The following is a 23,500-nucleotide window of genomic DNA, read 5'->3' as shown; positions in this document are numbered from 1 at the left end:
AATTTAGTGATATATCATATTTTTCTCGTTACATTTAATATTACTGATTTTTTTCCGTAAAATTATGGGTAGTTTTTTGTTGACTAGTAGGAAAATTAATTATATATTATTAATTGTTCACAGTTATTTTATTTTCACTAATACATTTTATATAATTTAATTAAATAAATTTTAATTTTTATATTATATAGAATATTAAATAGCATTTTTATGGTGTCCCTTAAAAAATGGGGCCTTGGACCCACCAACTCGTACTTAAGTCATCAATGCCTATATATATATATATATATATATATGAGTTAGGGTCCGTTGACACTGAGTGTAAGTCTAACCACTTATACCAAACTATCTTATGTCTTTAATAACTTTTTATATAATGTAAATTTAACTAATTCATTCGTTGAATCATGTGATATTATATTCAAGATTATGTATATCAAATTTCACATGAATATAACTTTTTTAGATATGTTTTTCAAAAATGAATATTTACACATATTTTAAATATCTTATTATATATTAAAATAAAAAAAATGTGATAAACTACTAAATAATTTTGGAATCATGTGAAATTTTATATAAATAATTTTGAGTATAATATTATATAATTCAAAGGTTAAATCGATTAAATTTGTATTAAAAGGTTATTGAATATATAAGATTTGGTGTAAGTGTTTAGACTTACACTTAGTGTCAACAAATCCTAACTATGTATATAATTACTTTAAGAATAAGTCTCAGTAGACTTATTACACTCAATAACTCATGTTTTACATCAAATTTTAATGATTCAACCGTTGAAATAAATTTATTAATGCATGGATCAAATTTACAAATTAAAAAAAAAGTTGAAAATCATAGATACTGTAGATTTAAATCAATTCATAAAATGTTTTTATAATTATCTGTCATTTTAGATTAATAAAATAGAGTATTAAATAACTTTAAAGTTTTCAAAAAATTTGTAGACTTGATTTATTCATTAAGAACTTTTAATTAACAATTAAATTTTAAAATTTGATGTAGAATATAAATTATTGAGTGAAGTAAATTTATTCTTTAAATAAGTAAATCTCTCCTCACACAAACACACACACACACACACAATATATATATATTAAAAAAGTAATTTACCTAACAACCATTTCATAAAAGTAAAAATAAATTATAAAATTTTTAAGTTAAATATTTAAAAGTGGATTAAAAAGTGAAGTTAGGTTCTTTCAAAATTTTAAAAAAAAAATTAATAAAGAAAATTCTTAAATTTTATATGAAATTGGGAGATATACGAAAATTGTTTCTAGATCTGAAATGTATTCTGCCAATAGAGATGCTCTAATGCTCAAAAAGGAGACATGTATCATCATATGTATAAAAATTTAATATTATTAATTTAAATTAGACAAAAATGATAATATTCCATTATTTGAAAAATAAAAAACCAGATAAAAAAAGTTTAATTAGAGCTCTCTCTCTCTCTCTATATATATATATATATATATATATTTTTTTTTTTTTTTGAAAGAGTAAGTCAACAACCATTTCTTCGAACATTTCTTAAAACCAAAAATAAATTGTAAAATCGTTGAATAAAATATTTAAAAAAGAATTTTAACTCAAGTCATACTCTTTCAGGCACAATTATTAATTTCTCATTAAAGATATTTGTGGTCAAATCAAATCAACAATATATAGTCAACAAGTGTTGAATTAAATCATTAAATATGCCATTTAATACATTCATTAATTAATATGTTATATAACATTTATTTCTTAATTAATAATATTACAATAAATTTTTCATTGAAATAATTAATGTATTTACTATAGTAAAAAAAATAACTAATTTCATTATAATGCATGTCATTTAATTAATAAAATATACAATAAGAGAAAAAAAATTATAACGTATATTTTGTTTGTGAAGTGTGACTGTTGTTCCAGGGTACGTAGCATATGACTGGAGTGTAAGAATCCAAAAAAGGTCAAAGTATAACAAGAAGAAAAATATAAATAAAAAAATTCGAAGCATTAAATTGTTTTCCTTCTGTTGGATTATTTATTTGAGAGCTAGTTCAGACAGAGGGAAGCCAAAATCCACAACCAGCTGTAGTGAATGAGATTCATTGGAGGCAACACGTATCCATTTTGTGTCGCTTTTTCACAAATGGAGATGCAGAAAAGAACCGTGGCGAGATGGAACGGAATAGAGTCTACTCATACGAGTTCACGATCCGTGACAGAAACGGTGAACGGGTCACATGATTTCTTAATAAAGGGCTTCTCGTTGACGAAAGGAATGGGCGTAGGGGTGCCCTTAAAGAGTGAGAGTTTCAGCGTGGGAGGGTACGAGTGGGGCATATACTTTTACCCTGATGGCTCCAAGTTAGAGGACAACAAATATGTCTCCATCTTTGTAGCGCTCCTTTCGGACGCCACCAACGTTCGTGCCCTCTTTGAACTCGCCATGCTCGACCAGAGTGGTGAAGATGACCACAAGATCAACAGCCACTTCGACCGCACCCCCGACGCTGGCCCTCACACCCTCAAATTCAAGGGCAGCATGTGGTTAGTAAAAATCTTCTTAACTATATATCGTATTAATTTAGATCCCTTTGGACCTAAATTAGAGCCTGTTTGAATACTAGTTATTATATCGTGCTGAATTTGATCTCTTTAAATAAGATTATAGATCCCTTCTGATCTAAATTAGAGTTTGTTTGAATACTAGTTATTATATCGTATTTAAATAAGATTTTAGATTCTAGACTTCTGATGTAAATTAGAGTCTCTTTGAATACTAGTTAGAAGTGTTTTTGAGAGTTTCATACTGAGTTAAGAAGCTCTCGTGAACTCTTCTAAACTTATATCTAACTAGAATGTTGCGTGTGTTTTGTGGATATATTAATGATGTAGTGTTTGTGAGTTTGTGTGTCTGCAGGGGGTTTCGGCGGTATTTCAAACGGAGAGTGCTGGAGACGTCGAGGTTTCTGAAGGATGACTGTTTGAAAATACACTGCGTGGTTGGGGTTTTGGTGTCATCGTCGATGGATTGTTCTAACTTGAACCCAATAGAAGTTCCTGAGTCTGATATGGGGGCACATTTTGGGATGCTGCTTGACGATGAGGAGCTATCGGATGTTACTTTCGTAGTTGATGGAGAAAAGTTTTATGCACATAAGCTTATTCTGACTACACGCTCAACAACGTTTGAAACTCGGTTTCTTGAAGGGAAAGGGTTAGATAAAAGTGAAATAGTTATTACAGACGTGGAACCTAGGGTTTTCAAGGTAACACATTCGTTTAAAATGACATTTTTTCCTTGCAACTTGAATACGAATGTGCAGGTAAATCCAGTTTCAGTGTGGCCAATCAGAGCCAGCCGGGACATAATCCTGTTATTTCTATTGTTAACTTTTTTAATGTACGTATTACAATCATTAAAAGGGTAAAATATGCTTTATCCTAAAATTTAAATTAATTTGGTTTTAGTTTTTTATTTTATTTTAATGTTTTAATTTGAAGATATATACACAATCTCAAAATTATAGATATAATATTTTATAATAAATGATAATTTAGAAGTAAATTTTATAAAAATTATAGTACATTTTTAAAAAAAATATGTAAACATCATGTTATTTGTTTAATGCAATAAAACATGTGATCTTTAATTAAATGATGTGTTTATTTATATATTATTAATGCTTATACTTAAAAATGTTTATATATGAAGATTGATGTTTATTATTTTGCTTTTTAAAATGTTGCAGCGTATTGTTTGTTTGGTTATCTAATGTTCTTGTGTTGTATTGTTGAACAGACTATGCTTCAATTTATTTATATTGACAATTTTTTACCGGATGAAGAGCTCCTTAGGCATTGTTCGGCATCTTTGGAGTCTGTATTTGAATCATTTGTTTCGAAGTTGTTAATTGCTGCAGAAAAGTATGGTTTGCCAAGACTCAAGAGTCTTTGCGAATATTTGTTGTGTCAAGACATATGTGTAGAGACTGTTGCCTATCTACTTGCTTTTGCTGATTGTCATGATGCTATAGTGTTGAAGTCCAAATGTCTTGAGTTTTCTGCTGATTACCTTGATGGTGTGTTTTCTTGCTTAACCCTCCCACCCAACTCTACATTTGAATTTAAACTTGATACTTTTTAGCCTCTAACTAATGTATTGTCATCATTTTGGTTTTTTAGCATTATCCTACATCTTGTCTTATTTTCGTTACTACAATGCAGATGTGTTGCAATCTGAAGGTTGCAAGTATCTTAAGAAAAATTGTCCATTGCTGCTATCAGAACTGGAAATGATGGAATGCGTGCAGAATGTGGCTGAATGCAAGGGCAAATTAACAAATGATGTGCCGGTAGGTGAAGAAGAAGCTAGGGTAGAAGAACAAAATCAAAATGTCTCACTTATTATTGTTGACGACAACAATTAGGATGAAGTGTGACATATATATACAAAAATTTATCTATTACATAACATTTGAGTTTGGTTTTTGCAAGAAATTCTACAGAAATATTTTTATGAAAAAAAATTAAAGAAATTACTATAAATTCTATCAATAATTCTTAAAATTTCAAATGCTCACAATGAATTCATCCGAAGCATTTTTTTCATGCCTCCAACATGTGATACATAATCTTTTAAATTCTAAGATTGTAGATTATAAGCCTAACACTCAACCATACAAATCAACTTGTAAGATAAGTGTTGCCTCAACTTATATACTCTTTAATTGTTTTATTTTCAATCGATGTGAGACTTGAAGTTTTTTTAAAATATTAAACTTATAAATTTTTTTTTTAATTTTTCCTACTGATTAAAATTTGCAGGAAAATTCGCAAGAAAAGTTACTTGCAAAATTTTTCTATCATTTAGTAAACATTACTTGCAAATTTATTTTTGCAAGACATAAAATAAAATTCTTACAATATTTACTGCAAACTTTTACCATGGAAAAAAATTTCTTTGATCATTAAAATTGTAGCAAAATTTGTAAGAAATATATGTAAATTATTTTTCGCAAATAAATTCGCAAAAAATTTCTACGAATATTTTTTTGCAGGAAAATTCGCAAAAAATTTCTGCAAATATTTTTTTGCAAGATATGAAGGTTCGTCCATCACTCCAATTGAAAATTCATCGGAATGACATTCTTTACGAAGAAAGTTATGTAGTACTGCACATGCTAAAAATTATTTTAAACAATATTTCAAATTTTTTATAATTTGTGATTCAAAATATTTTATTTATAAATTTATAAATGATTAAAAAAATAGTAAAACAGTTGTCCTACTCTCTTATAACTAAATATGTTCCTTCATTTTATATTGATACTGAAGTAGAAATTTACAAACATCAACTAGAAAAAAAAATATATCTGAAATTTGTTACAGGTACAAAACAATTTTTTTAATTTTTAATTACTTTCAATTATTCACTCATGAAGAAATATTTTTAGTATTGAATTATAAGATACTACAATGTCTTATGTTAATTTTCTTTTTTAAAATATAAAAAATCTTAATTTTACAATATAAAAATTTAAAAAATAAAATAGTAGAAAAAGAAATAAAATAATTGTTGAGTCATAAAAGGGAAAGGATAATAGTAACAAATTCAAGAGAGGGAAAGAGATCATAGTTTTTGTGCTGAAAGGATTCTTCCCGCAGCTAAGATTCATTCTTATCTCATTCTACTTACAAAAACTTTAACTCAAGTTCATCTTTTATATATATATATATATATATATATATATATATATATATTATTTTTTCTTGTTCTAATAAATCTAAATTGGTTACAAGGTCTTGAAGATCTACAGTTGATTATAGAGATCATGATATCAATTTTAGCTTTCACTTTTCCCTTATCTTGATGCGTGTTATAAAAAAATTATAGAGTTGAAATTTAAGCATTTTTTGTGTTATATAACCGATGAACAATCTCAACTAAACAGAACAAAATAGAGCAAGTCAATTAAAGAGAATGGAGAAAAAAATAGAGCAAGTCAATGACACTATCATTTATATATAGAAATTTCACCAAATAGGGGAATAGAATGGAAACTGTAGTACAATATTATATATGAGCAGTAGTGCAGTATTATTAGCAAGAGAAAAATGGAGAAGACATGAGCATAGAAAAACAAAAAGATGAAAACTCACTTGGAAATTCTTGAAGCTCTTGAAAAGTCACTTCAAACAATCTTTCAAAATCTGATGGGTTTGAATGAGATTATTTTATGAATTTAGTATTTATAGATACCACTAAAAAGTACTTCAAAATTCCTCTAATACAAAAATCCTTTAAAATTCTTATATTTTTGAATACCAATATATTGTTTTTAGGTTGTAAAAAGTCTCAAATGAATACCAATGAATTTTAATGGACTCTTTAAAAAATCTTGAAAATCCATATTGAATACCACTGAATTATTTTTAAGTGACATAAAATCCTTATCGAATACTAACGGACTTTTTTACTTAAAAAAGTCTTTTAAAATTCTATGAAATCTTAAACTAATACAACCCTTATAGTTAAAATTATTTAAATACATAATTCAACAAAAGAAGTGAACAAATAAAAAGACTACATTATAATTAAGAAAGACAAAAATATATTATTTCATTTCATTTAAATAAATAAATAAAAAGTATTAGCAAATACTATTAAACTATAAAAATAAAATAGACTCTAATAATATTATTAAAATTGGCAAGGTCAAGAAATAATAAGATGCAAAGTCTTTTAAAATTCGCAGGATTTTTTTTAACTAAAAAAGTCTTTTAAAATCCTAATTTAATACACCCCCTTAGAGCAATTCCAATGGGAGTTGTTTGTCCCATGAAGCAACTCAAGCCCCCGTTTCTTGTCATTGGAGGACTCTGACGTGGCAACATGAGTTGCTTGAAGAAGAGAGAGAGTTGTTTCCTCAAGCAACTGTTTCTTACTAGATTTCAACCAGATCTTATTAAACATATTTGGGAATATTTCGAAAATAATAATGATGAAAAATAATTTCGTATAATGTCTATCTATTTACTATTACTTTATTTTATTTTTAATATCTACTTATTGTGTATTTTTTTTCTCGTAATTTATTTTCTTTCATTGTAGTGCAATTATCTTTTTTAATAAGAATTTAAAATTGGTTCATAAATGATTAGAAAAAAAATTTTAAAAGTTGAATTTCTTAAAGTTTCTTACCATTGGAATAAATTTGTGTTTGAGTTGTTTAATACTTACATGACACACTAAGGACCACTTTTTTCATTTTTCAATGCATGAAGCAACTCAAAAACGAGTTGCTTCCATTGGAAATGCCCTTAGATTCTCACCTCCCCAAAAAAAATTTTTTGTGGAAAAGTGGAATAAAAATAGCTTCCGGGAAATTATTTTCTTGGAAATCCTTTTTTTCAACAATTATCAAGCATGGGAAACCAAGATTCCCAATTTAATTTTCCCAAAAAAGTAAAAAATGTTTCACATTCCAAACACCCGTTTAGAGTAAGTGTATCCTTCCTATATATAAGACCAACCTTGAGTTTTTTGTGCATGAGCGAAGTGAAAGAATGATGCTATATAATTATTTGAATTTGAATACTATTTATGATCTTATTTTCAAACCTAAAAGTATAAAGTACACTAACAATAAAACATGCAATTGCTAAAATAAACCACTAAACTTAAATTCGTATGAGATTGTGAGTTATCATTAAAAATTACTAAATACTGAAAAATTGGATTGATAACGGTGATATATCACAAATAAGCTTATAGTAAAGAGGTGAAAGTCAACAATTTGATTTTGAGATTTTAGCAGATGAAAAACAATTTGAAAATTAGAAAGAGAATTAAAGAAATTAGAAACAAAAGAGGAAAAAAGTTAAAGACAATCCTTATTTATGATTTCAAATTAACAATTAGGAAATTCACGACAAAAGAAAAAAAGGAAAAGAAATAATTTAGTGATATATCATATTTTTCTCGTTACATTTAATATTACTGATTTTTTTCCGTAAAATTATGGGTAGTTTTTTGTTGACTAGTAGGAAAATTAATTATATATTATTAATTGTTCACAGTTATTTTATTTTCACTAATACATTTTATATAATTTAATTAAATAAATTTTAATTTTTATATTATATAGAATATTAAATAGCATTTTTATGGTGTCCCTTAAAAAATGGGGCCTTGGACCCACCAACTCGTACTTAAGTCATCAATGCCTATATATATATATATATATATATGAGTTAGGGTCCGTTGACACTGAGTGTAAGTCTAACCACTTATACCAAACTATCTTATGTCTTTAATAACTTTTTATATAATGTAAATTTAACTAATTCATTCGTTGAATCATGTGATATTATATTCAAGATTATGTATATCAAATTTCACATGAATATAACTTTTTTAGATATGTTTTTCAAAAATGAATATTTACACATATTTTAAATATCTTATTATATATTAAAATAAAAAAAATGTGATAAACTACTAAATAATTTTGGAATCATGTGAAATTTTATATAAATAATTTTGAGTATAATATTATATAATTCAAAGGTTAAATCGATTAAATTTGTATTAAAAGGTTATTGAATATATAAGATTTGGTGTAAGTGTTTAGACTTACACTTAGTGTCAACAAATCCTAACTATGTATATAATTACTTTAAGAATAAGTCTCAGTAGACTTATTACACTCAATAACTCATGTTTTACATCAAATTTTAATGATTCAACCGTTGAAATAAATTTATTAATGCATGGATCAAATTTACAAATTAAAAAAAAAGTTGAAAATCATAGATACTGTAGATTTAAATCAATTCATAAAATGTTTTTATAATTATCTGTCATTTTAGATTAATAAAATAGAGTATTAAATAACTTTAAAGTTTTCAAAAAATTTGTAGACTTGATTTATTCATTAAGAACTTTTAATTAACAATTAAATTTTAAAATTTGATGTAGAATATAAATTATTGAGTGAAGTAAATTTATTCTTTAAATAAGTAAATCTCTCCTCACACAAACACACACACACACACACACAATATATATATATTAAAAAAGTAATTTACCTAACAACCATTTCATAAAAGTAAAAATAAATTATAAAATTTTTAAGTTAAATATTTAAAAGTGGATTAAAAAGTGAAGTTAGGTTCTTTCAAAATTTTAAAAAAAAAATTAATAAAGAAAATTCTTAAATTTTATATGAAATTGGGAGATATACGAAAATTGTTTCTAGATCTGAAATGTATTCTGCCAATAGAGATGCTCTAATGCTCAAAAAGGAGACATGTATCATCATATGTATAAAAATTTAATATTATTAATTAAAATTAGACAAAAATGATAATATTCCATTATTTGAAAAATAAAAAACCAGATAAAAAAAGTTTAATTAGAGCTCTCTCTCTCTCTCTATATATATATATATATATATATATATTTTTTTTTTTTTTTGAAAGAGTAAGTCAACAACCATTTCTTCGAACATTTCTTAAAACCAAAAATAAATTGTAAAATCGTTGAATAAAATATTTAAAAAAGAATTTTAACTCAAGTCATACTCTTTCAGGCACAATTATTAATTTCTCATTAAAGATATTTGTGGTCAAATCAAATCAACAATATATAGTCAACAAGTGTTGAATTAAATCATTAAATATGCCATTTAATACATTCATTAATTAATATGTTATATAACATTTATTTCTTAATTAATAATATTACAATAAATTTTTCATTGAAATAATTAATGTATTTACTATAGTAAAAAAAATAACTAATTTCATTATAATGCATGTCATTTAATTAATAAAATATACAATAAGAGAAAAAAAATTATAACGTATATTTTGTTTGTGAAGTGTGACTGTTGTTCCAGGGTACGTAGCATATGACTGGAGTGTAAGAATCCAAAAAAGGTCAAAGTATAACAAGAAGAAAAATATAAATAAAAAAATTCGAAGCATTAAATTGTTTTCCTTCTGTTGGATTATTTATTTGAGAGCTAGTTCAGACAGAGGGAAGCCAAAATCCACAACCAGCTGTAGTGAATGAGATTCATTGGAGGCAACACGTATCCATTTTGTGTCGCTTTTTCACAAATGGAGATGCAGAAAAGAACCGTGGCGAGATGGAACGGAATAGAGTCTACTCATACGAGTTCACGATCCGTGACAGAAACGGTGAACGGGTCACATGATTTCTTAATAAAGGGCTTCTCGTTGACGAAAGGAATGGGCGTAGGGGTGCCCTTAAAGAGTGAGAGTTTCAGCGTGGGAGGGTACGAGTGGGGCATATACTTTTACCCTGATGGCTCCAAGTTAGAGGACAACAAATATGTCTCCATCTTTGTAGCGCTCCTTTCGGACGCCACCAACGTTCGTGCCCTCTTTGAACTCGCCATGCTCGACCAGAGTGGTGAAGATGACCACAAGATCAACAGCCACTTCGACCGCACCCCCGACGCTGGCCCTCACACCCTCAAATTCAAGGGCAGCATGTGGTTAGTAAAAATCTTCTTAACTATATATCGTATTAATTTAGATCCCTTTGGACCTAAATTAGAGCCTGTTTGAATACTAGTTATTATATCGTGCTGAATTTGATCTCTTTAAATAAGATTATAGATCCCTTCTGATCTAAATTAGAGTTTGTTTGAATACTAGTTATTATATCGTATTTAAATAAGATTTTAGATTCTAGACTTCTGATGTAAATTAGAGTCTCTTTGAATACTAGTTAGAAGTGTTTTTGAGAGTTTCATACTGAGTTAAGAAGCTCTCGTGAACTCTTCTAAACTTATATCTAACTAGAATGTTGCGTGTGTTTTGTGGATATATTAATGATGTAGTGTTTGTGAGTTTGTGTGTCTGCAGGGGGTTTCGGCGGTATTTCAAACGGAGAGTGCTGGAGACGTCGAGGTTTCTGAAGGATGACTGTTTGAAAATACACTGCGTGGTTGGGGTTTTGGTGTCATCGTCGATGGATTGTTCTAACTTGAACCCAATAGAAGTTCCTGAGTCTGATATGGGGGCACATTTTGGGATGCTGCTTGACGATGAGGAGCTATCGGATGTTACTTTCGTAGTTGATGGAGAAAAGTTTTATGCACATAAGCTTATTCTGACTACACGCTCAACAACGTTTGAAACTCGGTTTCTTGAAGGGAAAGGGTTAGATAAAAGTGAAATAGTTATTACAGACGTGGAACCTAGGGTTTTCAAGGTAACACATTCGTTTAAAATGACATTTTTTCCTTGCAACTTGAATACGAATGTGCAGGTAAATCCAGTTTCAGTGTGGCCAATCAGAGCCAGCCGGGACATAATCCTGTTATTTCTATTGTTAACTTTTTTAATGTACGTATTACAATCATTAAAAGGGTAAAATATGCTTTATCCTAAAATTTAAATTAATTTGGTTTTAGTTTTTTATTTTATTTTAATGTTTTAATTTGAAGATATATACACAATCTCAAAATTATAGATATAATATTTTATAATAAATGATAATTTAGAAGTAAATTTTATAAAAATTATAGTACATTTTTAAAAAAAATATGTAAACATCATGTTATTTGTTTAATGCAATAAAACATGTGATCTTTAATTAAATGATGTGTTTATTTATATATTATTAATGCTTATACTTAAAAATGTTTATATATGAAGATTGATGTTTATTATTTTGCTTTTTAAAATGTTGCAGCGTATTGTTTGTTTGGTTATCTAATGTTCTTGTGTTGTATTGTTGAACAGACTATGCTTCAATTTATTTATATTGACAATTTTTTACCGGATGAAGAGCTCCTTAGGCATTGTTCGGCATCTTTGGAGTCTGTATTTGAATCATTTGTTTCGAAGTTGTTAATTGCTGCAGAAAAGTATGGTTTGCCAAGACTCAAGAGTCTTTGCGAATATTTGTTGTGTCAAGACATATGTGTAGAGACTGTTGCCTATCTACTTGCTTTTGCTGATTGTCATGATGCTATAGTGTTGAAGTCCAAATGTCTTGAGTTTTCTGCTGATTACCTTGATGGTGTGTTTTCTTGCTTAACCCTCCCACCCAACTCTACATTTGAATTTAAACTTGATACTTTTTAGCCTCTAACTAATGTATTGTCATCATTTTGGTTTTTTAGCATTATCCTACATCTTGTCTTATTTTCGTTACTACAATGCAGATGTGTTGCAATCTGAAGGTTGCAAGTATCTTAAGAAAAATTGTCCATTGCTGCTATCAGAACTGGAAATGATGGAATGCGTGCAGAATGTGGCTGAATGCAAGGGCAAATTAACAAATGATGTGCCGGTAGGTGAAGAAGAAGCTAGGGTAGAAGAACAAAATCAAAATGTCTCACTTATTATTGTTGACGACAACAATTAGGATGAAGTGTGACATATATATACAAAAATTTATCTATTACATAACATTTGAGTTTGGTTTTTGCAAGAAATTCTACAGAAATATTTTTATGAAAAAAAATTAAAGAAATTACTATAAATTCTATCAATAATTCTTAAAATTTCAAATGCTCACAATGAATTCATCCGAAGCATTTTTTTCATGCCTCCAACATGTGATACATAATCTTTTAAATTCTAAGATTGTAGATTATAAGCCTAACACTCAACCATACAAATCAACTTGTAAGATAAGTGTTGCCTCAACTTATATACTCTTTAATTGTTTTATTTTCAATCGATGTGAGACTTGAAGTTTTTTTAAAATATTAAACTTATAAATTTTTTTTTTAATTTTTCCTACTGATTAAAATTTGCAGGAAAATTCGCAAGAAAAGTTACTTGCAAAATTTTTCTATCATTTAGTAAACATTACTTGCAAATTTATTTTTGCAAGACATAAAATAAAATTCTTACAATATTTACTGCAAACTTTTACCATGGAAAAAAATTTCTTTGATCATTAAAATTGTAGCAAAATTTGTAAGAAATATATGTAAATTATTTTTCGCAAATAAATTCGCAAAAAATTTCTACGAATATTTTTTTGCAGGAAAATTCGCAAAAAATTTCTGCAAATATTTTTTTGCAAGATATGAAGGTTCGTCCATCACTCCAATTGAAAATTCATCGGAATGACATTCTTTACGAAGAAAGTTATGTAGTACTGCACATGCTAAAAATTATTTTAAACAATATTTCAAATTTTTTATAATTTGTGATTCAAAATATTTTATTTATAAATTTATAAATGATTAAAAAAATAGTAAAACAGTTGTCCTACTCTCTTATAACTAAATATGTTCCTTCATTTTATATTGATACTGAAGTAGAAATTTACAAACATCAACTAGAAAAAAAAATATATCTGAAATTTGTTACAGGTACAAAACAATTTTTTTAATTTTTAATTACTTTCAATTATTCACTCATGAAGAAATATTTTTAGTATTGAATTATAAGATACTACAATGTCTTATGTTAATTTTCTTTTTTAAAATATAAAAAATCTTAATTTTACAATATAAAAATTTAAAAAATAAAATAGTAGAAAAAGAAATAAAATAATTGTTGAGTCATAAAAGGGAAAGGATAATAGTAACAAATTCAAGAGAGGGAAAGAGATCATAGTTTTTGTGCTGAAAGGATTCTTCCCGCAGCTAAGATTCATTCTTATCTCATTCTACTTACAAAAACTTTAACTCAAGTTCATCTTTTATATATATATATATATATATATATATATATATATTATTTTTTCTTGTTCTAATAAATCTAAATTGGTTACAAGGTCTTGAAGATCTACAGTTGATTATAGAGATCATGATATCAATTTTAGCTTTCACTTTTCCCTTATCTTGATGCGTGTTATAAAAAAATTATAGAGTTGAAATTTAAGCATTTTTTGTGTTATATAACCGATGAACAATCTCAACTAAACAGAACAAAATAGAGCAAGTCAATTAAAGAGAATGGAGAAAAAAATAGAGCAAGTCAATGACACTATCATTTATATATAGAAATTTCACCAAATAGGGGAATAGAATGGAAACTGTAGTACAATATTATATATGAGCAGTAGTGCAGTATTATTAGCAAGAGAAAAATGGAGAAGACATGAGCATAGAAAAACAAAAAGATGAAAACTCACTTGGAAATTCTTGAAGCTCTTGAAAAGTCACTTCAAACAATCTTTCAAAATCTGATGGGTTTGAATGAGATTATTTTATGAATTTAGTATTTATAGATACCACTAAAAAGTACTTCAAAATTCCTCTAATACAAAAATCCTTTAAAATTCTTATATTTTTGAATACCAATATATTGTTTTTAGGTTGTAAAAAGTCTCAAATGAATACCAATGAATTTTAATGGACTCTTTAAAAAATCTTGAAAATCCATATTGAATACCACTGAATTATTTTTAAGTGACATAAAATCCTTATCGAATACTAACGGACTTTTTTACTTAAAAAAGTCTTTTAAAATTCTATGAAATCTTAAACTAATACAACCCTTATAGTTAAAATTATTTAAATACATAATTCAACAAAAGAAGTGAACAAATAAAAAGACTACATTATAATTAAGAAAGACAAAAATATATTATTTCATTTCATTTAAATAAATAAATAAAAAGTATTAGCAAATACTATTAAACTATAAAAATAAAATAGACTCTAATAATATTATTAAAATTGGCAAGGTCAAGAAATAATAAGATGCAAAGTCTTTTAAAATTCGCAGGATTTTTTTTAACTAAAAAAGTCTTTTAAAATCCTAATTTAATACACCCCCTTAGAGCAATTCCAATGGGAGTTGTTTGTCCCATGAAGCAACTCAAGCCCCCGTTTCTTGTCATTGGAGGACTCTGACGTGGCAACATGAGTTGCTTGAAGAAGAGAGAGAGTTGTTTCCTCAAGCAACTGTTTCTTACTAGATTTCAACCAGATCTTATTAAACATATTTGGGAATATTTCGAAAATAATAATGATGAAAAATAATTTCGTATAATGTCTATCTATTTACTATTACTTTATTTTATTTTTAATATCTACTTATTGTGTATTTTTTTTCTCGTAATTTATTTTCTTTCATTGTAGTGCAATTATCTTTTTTAATAAGAATTTAAAATTGGTTCATAAATGATTAGAAAAAAAATTTTAAAAGTTGAATTTCTTAAAGTTTCTTACCATTGGAATAAATTTGTGTTTGAGTTGTTTAATACTTACATGACACACTAAGGACCACTTTTTTCATTTTTCAATGCATGAAGCAACTCAAAAACGAGTTGCTTCCATTGGAAATGCCCTTAGATTCTCACCTCCCCAAAAAAATTTTTTTGTGGAAAAGTGGAATAAAAATAGCTTCCGGGAAATTATTTTCTTGGAAATCCTTTTTTTCAACAATTATCAAGCATGGGAAACCAAGATTCCCAATTTAATTTTCCCAAAAAAGTAAAAAATGTTTCACATTCCAAACACCCGTTTAGAGTAAGTGTATCCTTCCTATATATAAGACCAACCTTGAGTTTTTTGTGCATGAGCGAAGTGAAAGAATGATGCTATATAATTATTTGAATTTGAATACTATTTATGATCTTATTTTCAAACCTAAAAGTATAAAGTACACTAACAATAAAACATGCAATTGCTAAAATAAACCACTAAACTTAAATTCGTATGAGATTGTGAGTTATCATTAAAAATTACTAAATACTGAAAAATTGGATTGATAACGGTGATATATCACAAATAAGCTTATAGTAAAGAGGTGAAAGTCAACAATTTGATTTTGAGATTTTAGCAGATGAAAAACAATTTGAAAATTAGAAAGAGAATTAAAGAAATTAGAAACAAAAGAGGAAAAAAGTTAAAGACAATCCTTATTTATGATTTCAAATTAACAATTAGGAAATTCACGACAAAAGAAAAAAAGGAAAAGAAATAATTTAGTGATATATCATATTTTTCTCGTTACATTTAATATTACTGATTTTTTTCCGTAAAATTATGGGTAGTTTTTTGTTGACTAGTAGGAAAATTAATTATATATTATTAATTGTTCACAGTTATTTTATTTTCACTAATACATTTTATATAATTTAATTAAATAAATTTTAATTTTTATATTATATAGAATATTAAATAGCATTTTTATGGTGTCCCTTAAAAAATGGGGCCTTGGACCCACCAACTCGTACTTAAGTCATCAATGCCTATATATATATATATATATATATGAGTTAGGGTCCGTTGACACTGAGTGTAAGTCTAACCACTTATACCAAACTATCTTATGTCTTTAATAACTTTTTATATAATGTAAATTTAACTAATTCATTCGTTGAATCATGTGATATTATATTCAAGATTATGTATATCAAATTTCACATGAATATAACTTTTTTAGATATGTTTTTCAAAAATGAATATTTACACATATTTTAAATATCTTATTATATATTAAAATAAAAAAAATGTGATAAACTACTAAATAATTTTGGAATCATGTGAAATTTTATATAAATAATTTTGAGTATAATATTATATAATTCAAAGGTTAAATCGATTAAATTTGTATTAAAAGGTTATTGAATATATAAGATTTGGTGTAAGTGTTTAGACTTACACTTAGTGTCAACAAATCCTAACTATGTATATAATTACTTTAAGAATAAGTCTCAGTAGACTTATTACACTCAATAACTCATGTTTTACATCAAATTTTAATGATTCAACCGTTGAAATAAATTTATTAATGCATGGATCAAATTTACAAATTAAAAAAAAAGTTGAAAATCATAGATACTGTAGATTTAAATCAATTCATAAAATGTTTTTATAATTATCTGTCATTTTAGATTAATAAAATAGAGTATTAAATAACTTTAAAGTTTTCAAAAAATTTGTAGACTTGATTTATTCATTAAGAACTTTTAATTAACAATTAAATTTTAAAATTTGATGTAGAATATAAATTATTGAGTGAAGTAAATTTATTCTTTAAATAAGTAAATCTCTCCTCACACAAACACACACACACACACACAATATATATATATTAAAAAAGTAATTTACCTAACAACCATTTCATAAAAGTAAAAATAAATTATAAAATTTTTAAGTTAAATATTTAAAAGTGGATTAAAAAGTGAAGTTAGGTTCTTTCAAAATTTTAAAAAAAAAATTAATAAAGAAAATTCTTAAATTTTATATGAAATTGGGAGATATACGAAAATTGTTTCTAGATCTGAAATGTATTCTGCCAATAGAGATGCTCTAATGCTCAAAAAGGAGACATGTATCATCATATGTATAAAAATTTAATATTATTAATTTAAATTAGACAAAAATGATAATATTCCATTATTTGAAAAATAAAAAACCAGATAAAAAAAGTTTAATTAGAGCTCTCTCTCTCTCTCTCTATATATATATATATATATATATTTTTTTTTTTTTTTGAAAGAGTAAGTCAACAACCATTTCTTCGAACATTTCTTAAAACCAAAAATAAATTGTAAAATCGTTGAATAAAATATTTAAAAAAGAATTTTAACTCAAGTCATACTCTTTCAGGCACAATTATTAATTTCTCATTAAAGATATTTGTGGTCAAATCAAATCAACAATATATAGTCAACAAGTGTTGAATTAAATCATTAAATATGCCATTTAATACATTCATTAATTAATATGTTATATAACATTTATTTCTTAATTAATAATATTACAATAAATTTTTCATTGAAATAATTAATGTATTTACTATAGTAAAAAAAATAACTAATTTCATTATAATGCATGTCATTTAATTAATAAAATATACAATAAGAGAAAAAAAATTATAACGTATATTTTGTTTGTGAAGTGTGACTGTTGTTCCAGGGTACGTAGCATATGACTGGAGTGTAAGAATCCAAAAAAGGTCAAAGTATAACAAGAAGAAAAATATAAATAAAAAAATTCGAAGCATTAAATTGTTTTCCTTCTGTTGGATTATTTATTTGAGAGCTAGTTCAGACAGAGGGAAGCCAAAATCCACAACCAGCTGTAGTGAATGAGATTCATTGGAGGCAACACGTATCCATTTTGTGTCGCTTTTTCACAAATGGAGATGCAGAAAAGAACCGTGGCGAGATGGAACGGAATAGAGTCTACTCATACGAGTTCACGATCCGTGACAGAAACGGTGAACGGGTCACATGATTTCTTAATAAAGGGCTTCTCGTTGACGAAAGGAATGGGCGTAGGGGTGCCCTTAAAGAGTGAGAGTTTCAGCGTGGGAGGGTACGAGTGGGGCATATACTTTTACCCTGATGGCTCCAAGTTAGAGGACAACAAATATGTCTCCATCTTTGTAGCGCTCCTTTCGGACGCCACCAACGTTCGTGCCCTCTTTGAACTCGCCATGCTCGACCAGAGTGGTGAAGATGACCACAAGATCAACAGCCACTTCGACCGCACCCCCGACGCTGGCCCTCACACCCTCAAATTCAAGGGCAGCATGTGGTTAGTAAAAATCTTCTTAACTATATATCGTATTAATTTAGATCCCTTTGGACCTAAATTAGAGCCTGTTTGAATACTAGTTATTATATCGTGCTGAATTTGATCTCTTTAAATAAGATTATAGATCCCTTCTGATCTAAATTAGAGTTTGTTTGAATACTAGTTATTATATCGTATTTAAATAAGATTTTAGATTCTAGACTTCTGATGTAAATTAGAGTCTCTTTGAATACTAGTTAGAAGTGTTTTTGAGAGTTTCATACTGAGTTAAGAAGCTCTCGTGAACTCTTCTAAACTTATATCTAACTAGAATGTTGCGTGTGTTTTGTGGATATATTAATGATGTAGTGTTTGTGAGTTTGTGTGTCTGCAGGGGGTTTCGGCGGTATTTCAAACGGAGAGTGCTGGAGACGTCGAGGTTTCTGAAGGATGACTGTTTGAAAATACACTGCGTGGTTGGGGTTTTGGTGTCATCGTCGATGGATTGTTCTAACTTGAACCCAATAGAAGTTCCTGAGTCTGATATGGGGGCACATTTTGGGATGCTGCTTGACGATGAGGAGCTATCGGATGTTACTTTCGTAGTTGATGGAGAAAAGTTTTATGCACATAAGCTTATTCTGACTACACGCTCAACAACGTTTGAAACTCGGTTTCTTGAAGGGAAAGGGTTAGATAAAAGTGAAATAGTTATTACAGACGTGGAACCTAGGGTTTTCAAGGTAACACATTCGTTTAAAATGACATTTTTTCCTTGCAACTTGAATACGAATGTGCAGGTAAATCCAGTTTCAGTGTGGCCAATCAGAGCCAGCCGGGACATAATCCTGTTATTTCTATTGTTAACTTTTTTAATGTACGTATTACAATCATTAAAAGGGTAAAATATGCTTTATCCTAAAATTTAAATTAATTTGGTTTTAGTTTTTTATTTTATTTTAATGTTTTAATTTGAAGATATATACACAATCTCAAAATTATAGATATAATATTTTATAATAAATGATAATTTAGAAGTAAATTTTATAAAAATTATAGTACATTTTTAAAAAAAATATGTAAACATCATGTTATTTGTTTAATGCAATAAAACATGTGATCTTTAATTAAATGATGTGTTTATTTATATATTATTAATGCTTATACTTAAAAATGTTTATATATGAAGATTGATGTTTATTATTTTGCTTTTTAAAATGTTGCAGCGTATTGTTTGTTTGGTTATCTAATGTTCTTGTGTTGTATTGTTGAACAGACTATGCTTCAATTTATTTATATTGACAATTTTTTACCGGATGAAGAGCTCCTTAGGCATTGTTCGGCATCTTTGGAGTCTGTATTTGAATCATTTGTTTCGAAGTTGTTAATTGCTGCAGAAAAGTATGGTTTGCCAAGACTCAAGAGTCTTTGCGAATATTTGTTGTGTCAAGACATATGTGTAGAGACTGTTGCCTATCTACTTGCTTTTGCTGATTGTCATGATGCTATAGTGTTGAAGTCCAAATGTCTTGAGTTTTCTGCTGATTACCTTGATGGTGTGTTTTCTTGCTTAACCCTCCCACCCAACTCTACATTTGAATTTAAACTTGATACTTTTTAGCCTCTAACTAATGTATTGTCATCATTTTGGTTTTTTAGCATTATCCTACATCTTGTCTTATTTTCGTTACTACAATGCAGATGTGTTGCAATCTGAAGGTTGCAAGTATCTTAAGAAAAATTGTCCATTGCTGCTATCAGAACTGGAAATGATGGAATGCGTGCAGAATGTGGCTGAATGCAAGGGCAAATTAACAAATGATGTGCCGGTAGGTGAAGAAGAAGCTAGGGTAGAAGAACAAAATCAAAATGTCTCACTTATTATTGTTGACGACAACAATTAGGATGAAGTGTGACATATATATACAAAAATTTATCTATTACATAACATTTGAGTTTGGTTTTTACAATTTTTATGACTTTTTTACTTAATTAGCTTGTATGATTACCCGGATATTAATAGAAAACAAAAAAGTTTTATTCTAAAATCACATCTTTATCTGCTGACAACCTATTTCTCTCATGGAGTCATCATGGACCCTATTCATAAAATTGGTAACGCAAACCCTTCCCCCTCTCTTTTCCTTTTCTTTTCATGTATATATCAAAATACATGAAAAAGTAAAAATGGAACCGTGCATTCTTATCTGTTCTATCCCTTCCTGTAAGACTCATGTTCTTTATCTTACTTTTTTAGTTTTAGACTTTTTTTTTTTTTTTTTTTTTAGTAGTAGAAGTTTTGAATCTTTTAAGTTTTTACCATTCTTTTTTAATGGAAGGATGTTGCCAACTCAGATAGTCGTGAAAGTGGAAAGTGGGAGACCATAGAAGTGTGCCGCGGAGGAGGTGATTGTAGCATGAGGATGAAGTGTGATGTATATAAAAATAAATTATACATATAATAATCTTTACTCATATATGAAGGGGTACATATATATTGTAGTATGTTTTGTGTTCAATATTTCTTTCAGACATTTTTACTTTCAAATTATTATTATCATGTTAAATGAAAACTTGCATAATTCACTACTCACTTTTTTATTTTCATTTTTACTTTTTTTTTTTTAAATTAAAAAACCAACTGCTATATCCCTCTTTAACTTTCCTCATTTATTCATATAAGAAAAGACAAATAATTTTTTTTCCCTTTCTTTGTAGTTTGTATCGTGATTGTATATTTTTATTTTTATTTTATTTTATTTTAAAATAAATATATAAAAAAAACACAACGTGCCTCTTCTAGTATACTTTATATAATATCAATTTATGTGTTGTTAATCTTTCTTTAAAAAAAAATTTCTTTACATTATTTATTTTATTTTTCTCTCTCTTAATTTTATGATTTTTTTTTACAAGTATCATTTTTCATAATGTATTAACAAGTTTTACATGATGTCAAGAGTTCAAGGAAGACACATATTTCAAAATCTTAAATGATGTATACACTACACAATAGCATTTCAAATTAAACATATATTTAGGAATTACACAAAAGTTTCACAAATTATAACTTTTCTCTGTGTTTATCCTTTGTATACATTTAAATGAAAGATTTTAATGGTAAATTATGAAGGGTAATATCTTTAAAGTCTAAAATTTCAAAGGAATATCTACAATGAAGATTTATACGATTAAGTCACGCATTCATATGATAAAAAAGTCATGCATTCTGTCAGATTTAGTTTTAACTATTAACTGACTAATTAGGGTTGACACTTTCTTTGCATTTAATTTTTCTTTGGACAACTCCTATTACATTGATTTTTTTTTCTCAAATCCCACATTAATTAATTGCATTTGTAATCAGCAAATGCAAATGTCTATTTATTTAATATATTTACAAATATGATACTTTTCTGTAATCAAATTTAGTACGTCAAAATAACATTTCAATTTTTTTAGATATGAGATAAATTTCTTTAATTTGAACAAAAACATGTTTATTTATTTAATATGTTTACAACGTTGGTGACATCATTTAATTTGACAATATTGGCAATGATGATTTTAGTAATAATCATAATGGTAATGATATAGTGATGAAGATGCCACTAAAATTACCATTGTCATTACCAATTCACCAGTATTGTTGTTATCAATAACAATGGTAATTATGAAAACGATAATAATAGAGATGATGACAATGTTGATAGTAATTAGAAATGAAAGAAATGAATCCTAGTCTTTAAATTATATATAAAAATTAAGATTAAAATTCAATTATATATATATATATATATATATATATATATATATATATATATAAGATTATTACTATTATTACTAGTATTGTTATTACAATCATCATTACTACGATTATTGTTGTCAACACCATCAATGTTATGTTGTCGAGCAATGTTATCAATGTTATCATCATTGTCATTGTCACTATTGTCGTTATCATCACATGACAACACTAATAGTGGTGGTGATGATGATGATGATGACATTAGTGACAACATTATCGCCACCATCGTCATAGTCAATATTGTTATTATTATTATCATCACTATCACTTCTATATAAAAATAATTAATAGTTAAGATTAAAATTCAATTATACAATTAACTACAAAATTATTTTTTTTAATCCCCAACACAACTATCATCATCATCACCATTCATTGATGCAATTACCACCACCATGCACCACATGACAGCAATGACGTTGGTGATAGTTGTGACAGTGCATGGTGATAATATTGATAGTTATGGAAGAAATAATAATAATCTTGTAAGGAGATGTCTATAATATTGAGTTTTAAAATCTTAACCATTAATTATTTATCTATAATCTAAAGGTTACAATTTACTCTTCTCATCTCATATAATAAGACATACTTGTTATATCATTGAATGCTCCTTTGTGTTTGTGTGTATATATATATATATATATATATATATATATATATATATATATATATATATATATATATATATATATATTAGAGGGAGGGAGGGAGAGAGATAGATATATAGATAGAGAGAGTTATATAATATATATGTTTTATCTTATTATGAGAGATGAGAAGACTAAATAATAGTCTAGGACGCAGGTCTTTATATTTTTATGGGTCTTAAATGAATTGATAGATATGGACCTTTATAGTTCTTGATATTCATGTTATTGATACAATGTATCCATCGATTTCACTAGTGAGTAATTTCTACCTAAGAATCTAGCTAGTTATCTTGATATTTTGTTTAAAAAGATTGAGTGCATGAGTCCTTATATATAAATATTTAACATAATTTTAACAAATCTGACTGGTGTGACATGTTTGATTACATTAAATAGATAATATAATGTTAACAAATCTAAAAAAAATTATGTACTATAATTTTCATTTAATTTAGTTACTTCTTTATTATCATTTATTATATATAAAGCACGCTATATATAATTAAAGAGGAGTGCTATATCCTCTGAAAAGGATC

The 23,500-nt window shown here is 27.0% G+C and overlaps 3 protein-coding genes across 3 annotated transcripts; all 3 read left to right on the top strand.

Moving 5' to 3' along the window:
* Positions 1-306: 306 nt before the first annotated feature.
* LOC145956690 (BTB/POZ and MATH domain-containing protein 4-like) lies at positions 307-5,693 on the top strand. The gene is made up of 2 exons (XM_083072203.1): positions 307-2,568; positions 2,942-5,693. The coding sequence occupies exons 1-2, from the start codon at positions 2,117-2,119 to the stop codon at positions 3,450-3,452; spliced, it is 963 nt and encodes a 320-aa protein (XP_082928329.1). The 5' UTR covers positions 307-2,116; the 3' UTR covers positions 3,453-5,693.
* Positions 5,694-9,572: 3,879 nt separating this feature from the next.
* LOC109803038 (BTB/POZ and MATH domain-containing protein 4) lies at positions 9,573-13,675 on the top strand. The gene is made up of 2 exons (XM_083072204.1): positions 9,573-10,550; positions 10,924-13,675. The coding sequence occupies exons 1-2, from the start codon at positions 10,099-10,101 to the stop codon at positions 11,432-11,434; spliced, it is 963 nt and encodes a 320-aa protein (XP_082928330.1). The 5' UTR covers positions 9,573-10,098; the 3' UTR covers positions 11,435-13,675.
* A 3,894-nt stretch (positions 13,676-17,569) lies between these two features.
* LOC145956691 (BTB/POZ and MATH domain-containing protein 4-like) lies at positions 17,570-21,954 on the top strand. The gene is made up of 2 exons (XM_083072205.1): positions 17,570-18,524; positions 18,898-21,954. The coding sequence occupies exons 1-2, from the start codon at positions 18,073-18,075 to the stop codon at positions 19,406-19,408; spliced, it is 963 nt and encodes a 320-aa protein (XP_082928331.1). The 5' UTR covers positions 17,570-18,072; the 3' UTR covers positions 19,409-21,954.
* Positions 21,955-23,500: the final 1,546 nt, after the last annotated feature.

Source organism: Cajanus cajan, chromosome 4 (genome assembly GCF_000230855.2).
Source record: "Cajanus cajan strain Asha chromosome 4, NIPB_CcT2T_4, whole genome shotgun sequence".
Classification (NCBI taxonomy): domain Eukaryota; kingdom Viridiplantae; phylum Streptophyta; class Magnoliopsida; order Fabales; family Fabaceae; genus Cajanus; species Cajanus cajan.
Note: the sequence above shows the minus strand (reverse complement) of the source record. Positions and strands in the feature narration are given on the sequence as shown.